Source organism: Camelina sativa, chromosome 6 (genome assembly GCF_000633955.1).
Source record: "Camelina sativa cultivar DH55 chromosome 6, Cs, whole genome shotgun sequence".
NCBI classification, from domain to species: Eukaryota; Viridiplantae; Streptophyta; class Magnoliopsida; order Brassicales; family Brassicaceae; genus Camelina; species Camelina sativa.
Genome location: NC_025690.1, coordinates 8615831 through 8630855, shown reverse-complemented (window position 1 = coordinate 8630855; position 15025 = coordinate 8615831). Strand labels below are relative to the sequence as shown.

The 15025-nt window shown below is 35.5% G+C and overlaps 4 protein-coding genes across 4 annotated transcripts; 1 reads left to right on the top strand and 3 right to left on the bottom strand.

Annotated features, from left to right (window-relative positions):
* Nucleotides 2484–3515, bottom strand: LOC104790676 (putative F-box/LRR-repeat protein At3g42770). Its single transcript, XM_019246531.1, has one exon. The coding sequence runs from the start codon at nucleotides 3486–3488 to the stop codon at nucleotides 2532–2534; it is 957 nt and encodes a 318-aa protein (XP_019102076.1). The 5' UTR covers nucleotides 3489–3515; the 3' UTR covers nucleotides 2484–2531.
* LOC104698814 lies at nucleotides 7310–7831 on the bottom strand. The gene has a single exon (XM_010414205.1). The coding sequence runs from the start codon at nucleotides 7778–7780 to the stop codon at nucleotides 7310–7312; it is 471 nt and encodes a 156-aa protein (XP_010412507.1). The 5' UTR covers nucleotides 7781–7831.
* On the top strand, nucleotides 8873–11843 carry LOC104790675 (outer envelope protein 80, chloroplastic). Its single transcript, XM_010516455.2, has 11 exons — nucleotides 8873–9074; nucleotides 9564–9630; nucleotides 9732–9767; nucleotides 9880–10024; nucleotides 10141–10299; nucleotides 10398–10468; nucleotides 10559–10637; nucleotides 10742–10857; nucleotides 10946–11093; nucleotides 11191–11260; nucleotides 11349–11843. Exons 1-11 carry the CDS (start codon nucleotides 9041–9043, stop codon nucleotides 11510–11512), a joined length of 1089 nt encoding a protein of 362 aa, XP_010514757.1. The 5' UTR covers nucleotides 8873–9040; the 3' UTR covers nucleotides 11513–11843.
* LOC104790674 lies at nucleotides 11922–13294 on the bottom strand. The gene is made up of 3 exons (XM_010516454.2): nucleotides 12858–13294; nucleotides 12489–12596; nucleotides 11922–12394 (listed from the first exon to the last, which is right to left on the bottom strand). The coding sequence occupies exons 1-3, from the start codon at nucleotides 13212–13214 to the stop codon at nucleotides 12083–12085; spliced, it is 777 nt and encodes a 258-aa protein (XP_010514756.1). The 5' UTR covers nucleotides 13215–13294; the 3' UTR covers nucleotides 11922–12082.

The window sequence follows — 15025 nt, the reverse complement described above, 5'->3', positions numbered from 1 at the left end:
AAGAAGTGAACAGACACTTGGTTAGTATTACAAAGGCGATACACAGAAATAAGACTCCGATGTATATCAGGAACACAAAGAACTTTATCCAACTTTAAAGCTCTAGTTTGAGAGGGTAAAAGCATAGAACCCGTCTGAGTGATGGACATAGTGGAACCATCAGCAATCACAACATCATCACCACCAGTGTAGGGTTGATGTAGTGAGAGGTTGTTGAGGTCGGAGGTGATATGGTGTGTAACACCAGAGTCTAGGATGGCAGCCATGTTCGCCCGTGGTTGCCAGGGAGTGAAGGGGCTGTTGTTGTGTGTTGCAGGTTGCATGGAGAGAAATCGCGGACATCTCCTAACATTGTGTCCTTGAGTGTTGCAAAGTTGACACTTGCCCAAGTAAGGACGGAAGGACCGGTTGTTGTTGTTACGGTGAGTGGACTGCTAGTTGTTGTTGTTGAAGGAGCGAGTTTGCATTTGTTGGTTTCGGCAGCGACCATTGTTCCTGTTGTTGTAGGTGTTGTTGTTGTTGGTGCTGTTGTCCATGCAACGTTGAACAACATTGGCGGAGACCGGAAACGGGGTCGGAGAAGCAATAGCAGCAGCAATGAGCCGAGATTCACGGTTACGTAGGCGTTCATGAACATCGGCAATGGTCGGCGGAACATCTTTGTTTTCGATCTGATCTATGACCGATTTGTAGTCTTCAGGAAGACCTTCAAGGATTTTCTCTATTTGATCCTCAAGATCAAGCGGTTTCCCAAGAGTAGCAAGCTCATCAAACCGAATAACAAGGCCACACACATAAGTATCAATAGTCATGTTACCTTTGGTCCATGCTTTGATTTGATTTTTGATACCTTGAACATGGCCACGAGTTGGTTTGGCGAAGATAGACGTGAGAGTTTCCCAGACCTCAGCAGCAGTGGAGGCGCGAGACACCAACGGTTAGACAGGAGCAGAGATAGCGCCAAGCAAGGCGCTATAGAGGAGACGATCTTGGCGTTTCCAGAAAACAAAGTCTGGATTTGGGACGGTGACAGCATCAGTCGTAACAGTGGGAGACGGAGCAGGGTGAGATCCGTCAAGGTAGCCGGCGAGTTCATAGCCGTCAATTAAAGCATGGATCTGGAGGCTCCACATCAAGTAATTGGTGTTATTGAGTTTGGTAACATTGGATGTATTGACATTGAAGAGAGGTGTGGTAGAGGTCATGATGACTTCACTAGTTGAAGGAGTTGTAGTGCTGGAGGTAGCCATAGAGGAGGCGTGGTGTAAAAACAAAATTAGGTTTTAGGTCTGATCGTTTTGCTCTGATACCATATAGAGGCTGTAATAACATTTGATTACTAATAACAAGTTACAGACATATTTATAGTACATAGGGAGACTAGGGTTACAGTATTTATAATTAGATCCTTATACTTATAGTAATATACACATATCTTTGATATAGTCGACTCTTGCCAAGAACAACCTAGAACATGGGCCTTTCTTTTAAACTGAGGCCCAATAGGCTTGTCTCTGGTCCACTATTCGGAACTGGACCGAACTTCACACTATGTAAAGAATCTTTTTGATTTCTCATATTGGTTATGTTTACACTTTTTACAGAGATAAAAAAAATAGCTGAGATTGCAGTTTCCCAGCAAAACACACTAGCTAGCTTGGAACATGAGATGTGCAATAAACAAGAGACATTGAGACTTTGGCAGCAGATCAAACAAGAATAAAGAAATCAAGCATGTACCCCTTACGCTTGGAAAATACGTTATTCTTTAACATAAAAGGAACCAAAGTTGATCAATAAGCCGTAGCTCATGGACCAATACAAGCTCAGAACCCCTAAAATTTAAATGGTAACTAATAATAAGCTAATTTTTCTTGTTCAATAAGCCATCGCTTTTGGAGCAATATAGCTCAGAAACCACTAACTAAAACAAAACAATAGTTAAAATCATTATTTTTTGAAGAAATACGATAACTTATTGCATGTGATGATCACATGACTTGTATCTTGAGCTTGGAGGAAGCTGTTGGAAGCTTCAAAAGGTCCTCAGTGAGTTGCTTCTTTTTGGTGTCATCCATTGAAGGTGAAACGTGGACTTTCAACACTTCAAGACACTCCATGTTTTGTAAGAAATGTCTAACGTGTTTCAGCTCGCTTACATATCCTTTATACTTGATGATACGCAACATGTTTATTCGGTTATTCTGGGGAATACTAGTAAACCGATGCCGTTTACATGGGAAACAATCCAGACCCTGAAGCATCAAGAGGATAATGTCATGCCATCGTGAGATAAATATAAAGTAAGATTTGTTCAGGGTTTGATTCATCATACCGAGAGAACCAGAGTTTTAAGGTTTGGAGACCGATGTAGCAGACGTGGCAGAAGCAATTTCCAACCTTCTTCTTTACTGGAAAAGACTAAATCAACAAGGTTGTTGAACACGGGTAATCCATCTTTGCAGCTTACTGAAATCACCTGAAACACACACACAATAAATGTTAATAATCAAAAAGATGATGAGACCAATCTACACACGGAAACTAACCTCGACAGCATAAGAAGTCAAGTGAAGGGTCTTGACATTGCGTATCCCACTAATGAGATCCCTCACATTCGGTTGCTTGTCATCTTTTAATAATCTAAAGTCCAATGTAGCTTTGGCAAGTGAATTGAAACGACACTGTGGAGATTCATTTCCAAGATAATCATAGTAATAGAAGTCGACAACGTTAGGGGTGTCAAATGAAATTATTCTGGAAACAGAATCACCATTGCGACGGCTAAAGCTAACGGAGAGTTTCTTAATGGTTTTGCTGGATATGACATAATTTGGAGTATAATGGGGATATCGTATGGTTAAGTCTTCAAGTACAGGGCAAGCAGGGAGAAGCAAATTAGATAATTGATCATCCTTAAACCAGATTGAATGAAGAAAGAGAACCTTTAGTGCTGGGAGAGATGCATCCGGAACGTTTGGGAAGTCTGACAATGGTATTTCCAATGATAGCTTAACTAGTGTTGTGCTGGTGAAGACTTTGGATGGGATTGAAAACATCCACGCATGTCTAATGTGTAGATGAAGATCAGAGACACCGTGTTCCAGGGCATAACATATCCATCGGCCAACGTCACCTTGTTCAACTTTATAATATTTACAAAGTTTAAGTGAGAACTTGTTTATATTGTTACCCCCTTGCAATTGCAAAGCCAATGTTCTGTCCACAAAATCATTGAATCTCTTTCGCATGTCTTCACTAGTCTCATATTTATATTGTTTATTATTTCTCGGGTGGCAAAAGATGTAAGTGTCGAAGCCAAAATTGTGAGTGAAAGCAAACAGAGCCCTCCACCTCTTGGAGAGAACAGAGGTTGAAACAGCTTGTTTTGTGGGAAGCAAGGATAAGATCTGGACAAGGAGATCATTAGAAAGACAATCCATCGATGCCGGATTCAATTGTATAGCAACTTCTTCTCCATGTCCCATATCAAGCTTTGAGAGTCTTTGTTGTTGATTTGCTTTGCTGCTCGGTAGGCCTTATATTGAGCCCTGGCTTAGGGTTTTTTTTTTTATCTTAAATTTTATAGTTATCTTAAATTTACTATCTCTATTTTATCATAAATTTTAAAGTTATCTTTATTTTATTATAGATTTAAGGATAATTTCTACATATTTTCTAAGGCTAAACGCTAAATGTGGAATGTAAGACTAAACCTCTAACCACTTTTAACCACGTGTCAATAGAGATTTAATTATATAAATTTAAACTAATGGAAATCTCTAATTGTGTAAAAGTGTTTTAACTTTTAAGTAATTAAGATTCACTTTTGCAGCTGTCGCCTCCAAGTTGAACTCTATCAAATCTTGTTATCCCACTAGTAGGACTTGGGTTAAGGATCAGATTTTTTCGACTCAATGATGTCAAAAATAAATAAATAAAGATTTTTAAATATAAATTATAGAACAAAATTAATCATTGTACATTTTTTTTAACCTAACTATAATTAATTAAAATAAAATTCCTAAGTTGGTTGTTCGAACAGGAGGAAATTGTTTACAAAAATGGTATTCGACAATAACTTTCAAGACGAACGAGTTAAACAATCAGTTTTCCCATTGGACTCTCGTGAGATTTTGGAAAGAGAAAAAAGAGGGAAGAAAACACGAAGAGCCTGGAATTCATCAAGGAGCGTAGAGAAAGCCGGCCATTCCTCCAGATCTTGCACCATCGCGACTAGTTCTATAGAATCCGTTTCGAACCGCTGACAATCCATGCCTCTAAAATGAATACACTCCATAGCCCAAAATAATGCCTCAAGCTCCGGACGAAGAGGGGACAAACTACGGCGTTTGCATTGTACATTTTGTTAGGAGCTAATCATTATATAAAAATAACCATTTTTTCAGTGAAGATAAAGATTTCATTTTATAAAGTTTGATCTTTCTCATGAGGATCCGAGACATGGTAAAAAAAAATATTCGAAAAGATTGAAACATAAGTTAGTCACACATTTAGATTTCAAAACGTGTCAAACTAATTTACCAAACAATGATTTGTGTATTTATATACAAACTATGTAAGAACGCTTTCCATGCACAATTTAAACTATATATTTAAATTTAATTTGAATTTTATTCTATTAATATTATAAATATCAGTAAAGTAATATAAATTAATTGAATTTAAATATAATGATTATAATTATAGGAAATTTATTTGTTGTTTTAAATGTATTATCTCGCGAAATGGTTCATTTTTAAAACATATAATCTAATTAGATATCATAGATAAACATATTATATATAGTATTGTATAGTTAATTGTAAATGCTATATATATATATATATATTAAATTGTTTTATATTAATTTCAGTATATTGTGTAGATGTGTAGTAAAAATTTAGAACAATTATTGGTCATATCTTTTTGGTAGGAACATTGGTCATGTAATTTAATGAATTACATTTTAAATTATTTTTCAAATTTTCAAAAGCAAATGAATATTTTTAATATAATAGAAAAATGAAATATCTAAATTTTTTAACACAAATATAAAAAATTGGTAAAATTTTCATATTACAATTGTTTATTTGGTCATTTATCTATTAAATTTGGGCTTATCTTGAGTTTCTTACTAAAAACCAATTGGTAATTAGTGGATTGACCCTAACCCTTTATATATTAATGATAGTTTCTTCAAACTTCTGATGTGTAACTTGGATTGTATCCAACAATCTTCCCTTCAAACCAAAGATCACATGTGGGATATTAACATGCCTCCTCGAGATGATAACTCCATCTCGAACCGATCCCACTTGACCGATAATAAATCTCTTCTTGAGCCCGTTACTTGGGTTAACAAGAGACATGTTTGTATCCACTTTTCTAGATCTACCAGAACTTGAACTTTGGGCTCTGATACCATGTTAAATTTGGGCTTATCTTGGATTTCCTACTAAAAACTAATTGACAATTAATAGATTGGCCCTAACCCTTTATATATTAATAATAAACTTTTCAAATTTTTGATGTGGAATTTAGATTGTATCCACCATTATTGTCATCTTAAAAGTGTAATCATGGGAGATAAACTAACAGATATAAGATATATCACGATGAACATAGAGAATCATTTTGGGAACCATCAAATATTTTAATTTTTCACAAGTTCTAGAAACATTTCTAAAGACATTAGTTTCTTAACTTTAAATAATATAGGCTCTCATTGGTAACATGATTTATTGAAGTTGAGTTGCAGAAAATATTATAATTCGATGTAAGTTGCAGTAAAAATTATGTGGTAAAAACAGCAGTTTGATGTAATGGATCGCTGTAAAAATCCGATTTTATTAATATTATCAAAATTACTGACTGGTAACATTTTTGTGGTAGATGTTGCAGTATGTATTATTTGATTATAACTATTAAAAATATTAGTGAATATATTTCACAAAATTATAAAAAATAAATAAATAAAAATATTTAAATAAGAAAATAATTTTAATATACAAAAAGTTAACTAAACTTTTTTGTTACATTGCAAATTAAAAAATTAACTACATCATGCCATAATATTTAAAATCTTATCATATTTAGGTCTATGTCTATTTTCATTTCAAATGATAATAAGAATAATAATTTAGGAGATATAAAATAACTAATTAAAAAGGTTATTAAATATAAGAAAAACAGTAAAAATTATTTTTATTGATATATGAATTAAATAAAAACGAAAAGAATAATTTTTTGTTACAAGTTACTAGCCAAAAAGTATGTGAGGAAAGAACATAACATATTATATATATATATATATATATGTCTCTATTAACCTATTATTCTAAAGATAGCATGGTTATTCTCTTCTCCTTTATTAAAGTTGTAATAATTTTCTTGTATTTGTTTAGAAATGTTTATGTATTTTGTAAATGTTAAATTCTATATATTTTATTTACCTGAGAAAAAACGTGTAACCGCGCTATTTCAAAGAGATGTGTTGTTTGATCATAGTAGCAAATTTTGCTAATCGCAGCTGTTTGTGATGGGAAATAAAATATAAGACAATATAAAACCATTGTCAAATGAGCGTAGCCAACATTTATACAAGGGTCAAGGCATTGCCTCAAATAGCTAAAAATACAACACTGCAAGTGAACCAAACAATGAGCATAGATCAGAGTCATAGTGACTGGTGATAAAAATTCTGCGGATGAGAGGAAAGATCAAGGATATATATATTAATCTTGATATAGATAGAAGTTGCAGGTGTGTTTTGTTAAAGACTTTGTGATTCTAAAATAAATCAATGAAGACATTAACAGTTAGTATCATCTAATCGGAAAATAATGGTATTGACATGAAAATGTTTATTCTTTTAGTTTGTTAGAACAAAGCACGAAAAACTACACACACTAAGGTTGGGTTAATTATTTTGAAAATACATTTTTTGACAAGAACAAAATTTTCTGGATCCTCAACTAAATAATAAATTTTCATATAGTAAAAATTTTGAAAACTCTAAAATATGCATTATTAAAATATTATATTATTTTTAATTTTAATTTAAAGATTAAAGTAGATTTAGATAATATGATTAACTAATTTATATTTGAAAACTTGAGTATTTTTGAAGTAATGTTGCTATGTTACCTTAATTAAGCTCCAAATCATATACAATAGAACAAACAAAAATAATCATTGTTTGAAAGTAAATTATACGTTACAAAAATGAAAAAAAAAAAATGTTTTTATACAACATGTTTCACCCATAAGTTACAATGTATACTCAATATGTCAATACGATCTTAAATCATTCGTGCTTCTTCCATGGATAAAGCTTCTTCTCAGGCTTGTAAAAAACCCCATCTTTTCGAACTGAATAACCACATACATAGCTAGGATAACACTGAGCAGAGGTGTCTGGATGAACGCTGACCGGGAAGTTGACAAACCCAAAAGTAGAACGGAGATGGCAATGCGTGAAGGTGTGCCTGTTCTTACCGTCATACTTAAACTCAACCACGACGTACCGGTCTCCTGGTTTGCTCTTCTTCCATACCTTATTGCCACCCTTTGCGCATACAAATCCCGCGTTTCCATTCTTTAGACCGAAGAGATCGTTGGTGATGACCATTCGTACAAGCGTATTTGGCCGTACCTTATACTCTGATGTATAGTCCTTCTTGTGGTACGCACGTAACGAGTTTACCTCTAACGATAAGTTTGAGATTTGTACAAGGACAAGGATGAGAAAATTTGTAACTAGGGTTTTGGGATTCATCTTCGTTATCCTTTTGAGTTCTTGTGTTTTGATGTTATTTGAGCTACCTTATCTTCCAAGTTACAACTTTTGGAGTTTATTATGTATACAATTTTTTTCTCAAAACGGTTTTTTTTTCTCGTTTAATACGTTATTCTTACTTAGTTGGTGAACTAAATAGAGGAATAACAGCTTGGATCGAAAGGTGCTCCTTTGTTCTCATGTATATATTTGTTTCTTTCGTTAATTTGTTTTTGTTTCCCTTCCCTGTTAATATACTAAAGAGGTACAACAATCGACTAAAAATAAAAATATGGTTTGCCATTTATGTCATATTAGTTACAATTTAATTATCTTTTTTTTTTTGTTTCTAATATAAAGGTGATATATTTATAGAAATTGTAGTTACGTTTCAGAGTTTATTAGGTTCTTATTTGTTTAGGAGCTTTTTGGTATCTTCGATTCAGTTTAAGTTGATGCCTAGCCAAAGTAGCCAAATTTTAATCACAAAATGAATATAGCCAGTCTAACTGATACCAAAAAAAAAAAATTGAATATATAGTCATTTACGGAAGTCAAAAACAATTTGTAAATGAAAAAAAAAAGAGGATAGGAGAATCATAATTTAAAATCATAACAAAATCTTCTAAATATAGTTACTAAAAATAATTATATTTTATATTTAAAAAAAATCTTAGTTTTTAAAATTCTGATTATTTTACAATTTTAAAAATTAATAAGTAATTTTGTCCATAATTAATTCGAGAAAGATAATATATATATATATATATATATATATTTGGAAACTAATAATTATTTAAAATATTTTATTAGTCTAATATTAAAATAACAGTTTTAGTTTTACTGAAAATTAAACATTTGTCTAGTTTTATATTTGTACTTTTTAATTAATATAGTAGGATTTTATAAGGAATTGGATTAGTGATAGAATAATTATTTATTTTTATTTTTTTACATTTTTTTCCATATTATATGATTTGGAATTTGGATAGTTGTAGATACGGCCCACGTGCATGAAGCCCAAAAGGAATTAAAAAGAGAGACGAAAGAGATAAAAACCCAAACTCAAAGCTTCTTCTCTAAAATATCCAAAACTCCTAAGCATCAAAAACAAATCCTGCACAATCACTCGCGAAGAAGAAGAAGAAGAAGAAAGAGGGAAACCAAAGATTCCTCCTTTTCTTTCTGGGCATTGCTTGTCTAATGCCAATTCCTGTATTGGGTTCTCTTGATGGTTGATTCTTCTCTTATTTCATCGCCATGGGAGCTCAGAAGAGCATCCACGCTGGTAGAGGTCATCACTCTTATCTTTCTAAACCCATCTCTTTCAAAATTTCGTGTTTTTGGATCAGTATTAATGTGATAATCTGCTGAAATTTGATTGTGGATTTAACAACAACTAATAAATTTTGGAGGGCTTTGATTCATTTTATATGCAATAGTGTTATGTGTATAAGTGTGGCATGAGTAAACAGTTTCTGACACTTTTGTTATCAACCGTCATGTGGGTTTGGTCTCACTTTTGAATGTCTTATAATATTAAGATCGGGTTGATTTGATGTTGTGGCTTGCATAAAGAGATACATTGGTTGTTTGTAAAGGAAACACCTTCTAAACCTTTTTGTTACTGATCATCATTGTGGGATAGGTCTTGCTGTTGATTTTTTTCATTTTGTAAAAAGATTAAGATCGGATTTATTTGATATGTGAAGGTTTTTTCATAAATGGTTTTGGAATCGAGCGGCAGTGTCAAGTTGTGAATTTTTGTTGTTGTTGATTGCAGCCAAGATTGATGTCAATGTGGATTTCACTCACAAGCTTTGTACTTCTTTAATGTTTCCTGCTTTCAGGTTTGCTCCCATCATCCACTTTTAACTAATACTCATGAAACTTGTACCTCCTTTAGCTTCTTCGAACAGTACTTAACTTCAGTTTGTTGCTGTTTGAACAGGGATACTAGCAGTCCTCTTTCTCTAGTGATTGGCAGGCAAGTTCTGTGATTTTATGCTACAACTTACAGTTTATACAATCTGCAGAACTGAAATGGTCATATCTTTCTTTTTGAGTTAAGTGTTTTTATTTGGGTCTGTTTGTTGCAGCCTCTATATCAAGCATCCAAATTTGTTTGGAGGAAGCGAGAAGCTTGATGTATCATGGGATAAAGGGTTGTATGATTCCAATGTACTGGTGGCTTTTAGGAGACCTAGACCTGAATGGCGACCACAACAGTGCTTCTTCATACAGGTACTCAATTCTTTTTTGTTTTGTTTTGTGACTGATCTATGAAGCTATCTTAGAAAGTGAATTTTCCATGTTCTGTGATATGGTTAATACATTCAAATTTTGGTAATCTGGTACAGCATTCTCTTTCACCCGAGATAGGGGTACACGGCACCCCAGTTGACAATTTCTCTCGGTCAGGGAGTGGAGGTGTAAATCTTTCTAAATTGGCTGTTGGTTTAGACTTGAGTGAGCCAGCAAGTTCAAAGTGGAGCAGCACAACCAGTGTAAAGTTTGAGGTACCCGCACATTACCTTCTTCTGACATTGTAGAACAAATAGTGTTCTCTTTGCTGTTTTGCTTCGAAGTAAAAGAGTAATATTCTCCATTGGTGCAGCATGTGCGTCCGATTAACGATGACGGACGTGCGATAACCAGAGATCTGGACGGATTTCCTATAACATGCAGGTGATATTAAATATCTGTTGCCTTGGTTTGTTTCCTTAAGCGCTAGCATAAAACTGATATTTACATCGTATAGATTTCTTTGCTGTGCAGTGGAAATACACATGACAGTATGGTAGTTTTAAAGCAAGAATCCCGGTTTGCAAAGGCTACTGACCAAGGTCTTTCTCATGTAAGAAACTCATTTCTGTTTCATAGACTAGGCAAATCGCGTAGTCATTTTACACTGGTTTCTCAACTTTTCTGTTCTTTCATACTGGTTTCTCGCTTATTCAGTTCACCATGCAAATAGAACAAGGTATTCCGGTTGTGTCCAAGTGGCTTATCTTCAATCGTTTCAAGTTTGTTGCATCAAAAGGTGTCAGGTTGGGACCAGCTTTTCTCTTAGCAAGGTACTAACATAATCTTACATACTCTGTCTAAACAACTGCACATATAGGTATCCTAGTTTTGCTGTGGTTCTTACCTCTTCTGTGACAGCTTGACAGGTGGTTCAATTGTAGGAGACATGGCACCTTATCAAGCATTTGCCATTGGTGGGCTAGGCAGTGTTCGGGGATATGGTGAGGGTGCTGTTGGATCCGGGCGGTCGTGCCTTGTTGCTAATACTGAATTGGCATTGCCTTTGGTACGTCGAACTATTGCGTGATTTGGTCTTCAGAATCACCAAATGGTTTCCTTCTCCTGTTAAGCTTTCATTGAGCTTTGGTTCCATTTGTGTACAGAACGAGATGACAGAAGGGACCATCTTCTTGGATTGTGGAACGGACCTGGGCTCAAGCCGCCTTGTCCCCGGTAAGTGCACTTGGCTTGCTTTGAACAAGAACCATAAAGAAGTTGTTGGGACATGGAAATGATAAAGCTGTTACGGAATTGGTTTCAGGAAACCCTTCGCTAAGACAAGGGAAGCCGGGGTTTGGGTATGGATTCGGGTACGGTCTACGGTTCAAGTCTCCATTGGGTCACCTTCAGGTTGACTATGCCATAAATGCCTTCAACCAGAAGACTCTTTATTTCGGTGTCACCAATCTTGCTTCATCAACATAGTTTAATAGAATAAAGCAATCAAGGAAAAGCACATATTCAGTGTCTTGATTCAAGGATATACTTGTGTGATTACGGTGGGATCAGAAACGCCACAAGATGAGGCAAACACAGCCCAAGGTGATGCTGTTAAACAATTGACAGAGGTCCTGAGAAGATAAATGAAGTGGTGTCATAGGAATCAATCATGTAATACTACAGACTACTAGTCTTAATTGTCTTGGTATATAATACAGCTGCCAGAGTTTTGTCTTGAAAGCTGCGGGGTTCATAGAGAACAGAATGAACACACGTTTGATTTGATGGTGTTGCTAATACGCATTTGTTGCTTTTACATATCTGAGTTTAAGCATAACCGTCAGGTATGGAGACCACTACTAGGCTCGACTCTTGGACTAAATCTGAAAACAAGTGGTTAAAACCAAACCAGATATGCCCAGAATAGGGACATTCCAGTTCATACCATAACCATTTCTGCAGTTTCGTGTTACAGTTCATAATCCATTAGAGAAAGTCACCAAAGAGATTAACTTACGTGGTACAAACAAACAAATACAGAACTCATCAAGAAGCTCAAAAGAAATTGTTGAACTGACTGGTAAGAGAGCTCTTGAGGTTCGAATACAGACCATAAAGAGAATACTGCTTAAGATTCTCAACTTCATACCACGAGTTGAGAACCCTCAAGTGTTTATCAGTGCCGGAAAACGCAAGCTGGATCCCGAGACTACAGTCCACCGTACCTCCCCGGCCTTTACAGCTCGGCGTTCTAATCGCACAATCCTGCCTGTTGAGACACACAAAATTCTGATTCCCCTTGCAAGACGCACACCCGTCTCTCTTCCAATACAGGTTTTGAAGCCTACCTTTCTGAAACTCCATCACCTTCAAACACCATAAAATTAACAAGGTTATATAATTCAGATTCTTCAGTCATGGTATCATGACATACACACACAAACAAAGCTTTCTTTTTTACCAAAGTAAAACTGGTAACGATGAAAGTACTGTTAGCAATAAAAGCCGGAATAGACCTCGCCGCGTACTTCCGACCCGCAAACGCCACCATATATCCACCATAATTGTCCTGAAGAGATATTATAAACACATTTAAGCACTAATTTAGTGCACATTTGCATAATAATGATTAGACATATACTGTCTGTACCTAACATTTTTACTATAAGTAGACAAGACATGTAATTAGAGTAAAGTCAACACTAAATCTTTCAAAGAAACCAAAGTCTAACTAAATTCACATTTTCCTAATCTGACTCACTAAACTAATTCAATTTATTTTAATAAACAAAATAAAATGACGAACTCAGATTTTTGTTTTTGGTGTTACCGGGAAAAAAGCGGAGGTGTTGATGGAGAGGAGAGAGATCTCGTCGACCTTAGGACGGAAGATAGAGAGCTGTGAATTCATGGCGGCGAGAGTAAGTCGACGGTCACAGGGAGAGAGAAGAACTGTTTGATTAAGGAAGAAAGAAGGACGAGAGGAGAATGCGATTCCGAATGTGAATCCATCGGATCTTTGGATTTTGGTGTCGGAGCACGGAGAATAGATATGGTTTGTGTTTGAACCTCCTCCTCCTCCGACGTCTCCGCCTAAGGCTACGGTTTTGTGGAAACTGGTTGTTGTTGTGATTAGAAGAATCACGACGGTGGAGATGAGGTGTGTTAGGGTTTTCAAAGAACACATTTTTTTTTTTTTTTTGAAATGGATTTTGGGGGAAGTGAGGTGAGAGAGTGTGTGTGAACTGAGTCTGTGTGGCTTTTGGTTTTCACGTTTTCGCCACCGGAAAATTCCAAAAGGTTTTATTTTATTTTTAATGGAAAAAAAAATATTATCTTTTTTGGTTAAAGGCGCCTCCATGCTTTGTGTGTGATATGTAAACCTTTTTAGAATTCATTGCTTTAAATAATTTTTTCTTATATATATATATATTTTATTTTATTTTTGGTTCAAAATCAACTTTTCATTAACCAAAATGATACAACCATATCAAGACATATTATTCATATCTATAGAATTGGACCAAATGCAATGGTTAATCAAATACAATCCTGGAACACTAGGCGGATCCGCTATCTAATCGAGAACCATTACATTTTTGTAACTACAATGAGATAGATAACACACCATGACTCAGAATGAAATCATCTCTTAAACCACCTAAAATGACACAATGACACGAAAACAAATACTAACACAGAGAAAACCAAATCCTATACTGAAGAGCAAAACAAATCCAAGCTATGAGAACCTCCTGATCAGCATGTAAAACTTGTCCCAATAGCATCAACACCCTGAGGCGTCATCAGAAAAGCTTAGAATCTTCGGCTTTCATTGTTCCGAACTTAAACCTTAAACAGACAAAACTTCCGACTGACCCGACCAAGAGACACGAAACACCACCAGCAAGATATACATCTTTTCCAAACTAATCACACAATAAAACCAGAATGCTAATCTTCTCAAGATAAGGAATTGAAGCACATATTAGCATATCATCACCTCACAGTGCATAACTGGAAAGGCCACATCGCAGATGCCTTGTTGTCTCGCTTCTTATCCGGAATGACACCAGAAATTGAGGAAGCTCTCGAGGAAGAGTCGGCTATGAGGATGCCCGCAAATCTCGACCACTGGGACACCTGAAGCCTCTCCAACAACCGGAAGACTCAAAACAACCCGACTCAACCATACATCTCTGATCTATGAGCATCTCCGGCCGAAGGGTGGAGGAGATAGGAGGTCGCGATCCGAAACTCAGATCCAACTCCCCTAAGCTGCAAGAAAGGTTTCCCGGAGCAGCTTCAAACCACCACCATTCTTCGGAGAGGAAGAAGAGTCGAGATCTCGTCGTCCGTCACACCGTCACGACGCAACGGTTGAGCTGCTCAGTATGCCGGGGAGGAAGAGCGGGTCACGACTGGGACGACGACACGACTAGAACGATAAGCAAAAGAAGAAGCAGAGCCCTCTCACACCGCCGGCGAAAGCTTTGGGCGGCGGAGAGACAAACGAAACCAGCGGCGGCTAGGGTTTGGGGAGACTCGGGAGAGAGAGAAAACGTGTTTTCCTCCGAGATAACCTTTTACAATCTTTTTTTGAATATATTTTGTGAAGAAAAAAAAAGAGAAAACGATTGTGATTTGGTAAGTATATAAAAAAAAAACAAATTTGGAGGGACATGTCTAGCCATGTGCAAACAACAACATTGAAGTTTTTTCTAATAACTAAAATGAAACTTTGAAGCCCATAAAAGTTGATTTTATAACTTTGTACACTTTGCAGAGATTTTGAACCTAGTGATGATCTTTTGTAGATCCATTTGATACATTAACTAAAACTTTGCAGCAGCATCGGCCCAAACATTTTATAGTTTTAAGGCAAAAACTTTTGAAGGTCTCCTTCTAAATTTCACATTTTAGGTTGTTAAATAAATTTACAGAAATTCAATTTTTTTTTTTGCATTCTTATTTGAACTACCAAAAAAAAAAAAAAAA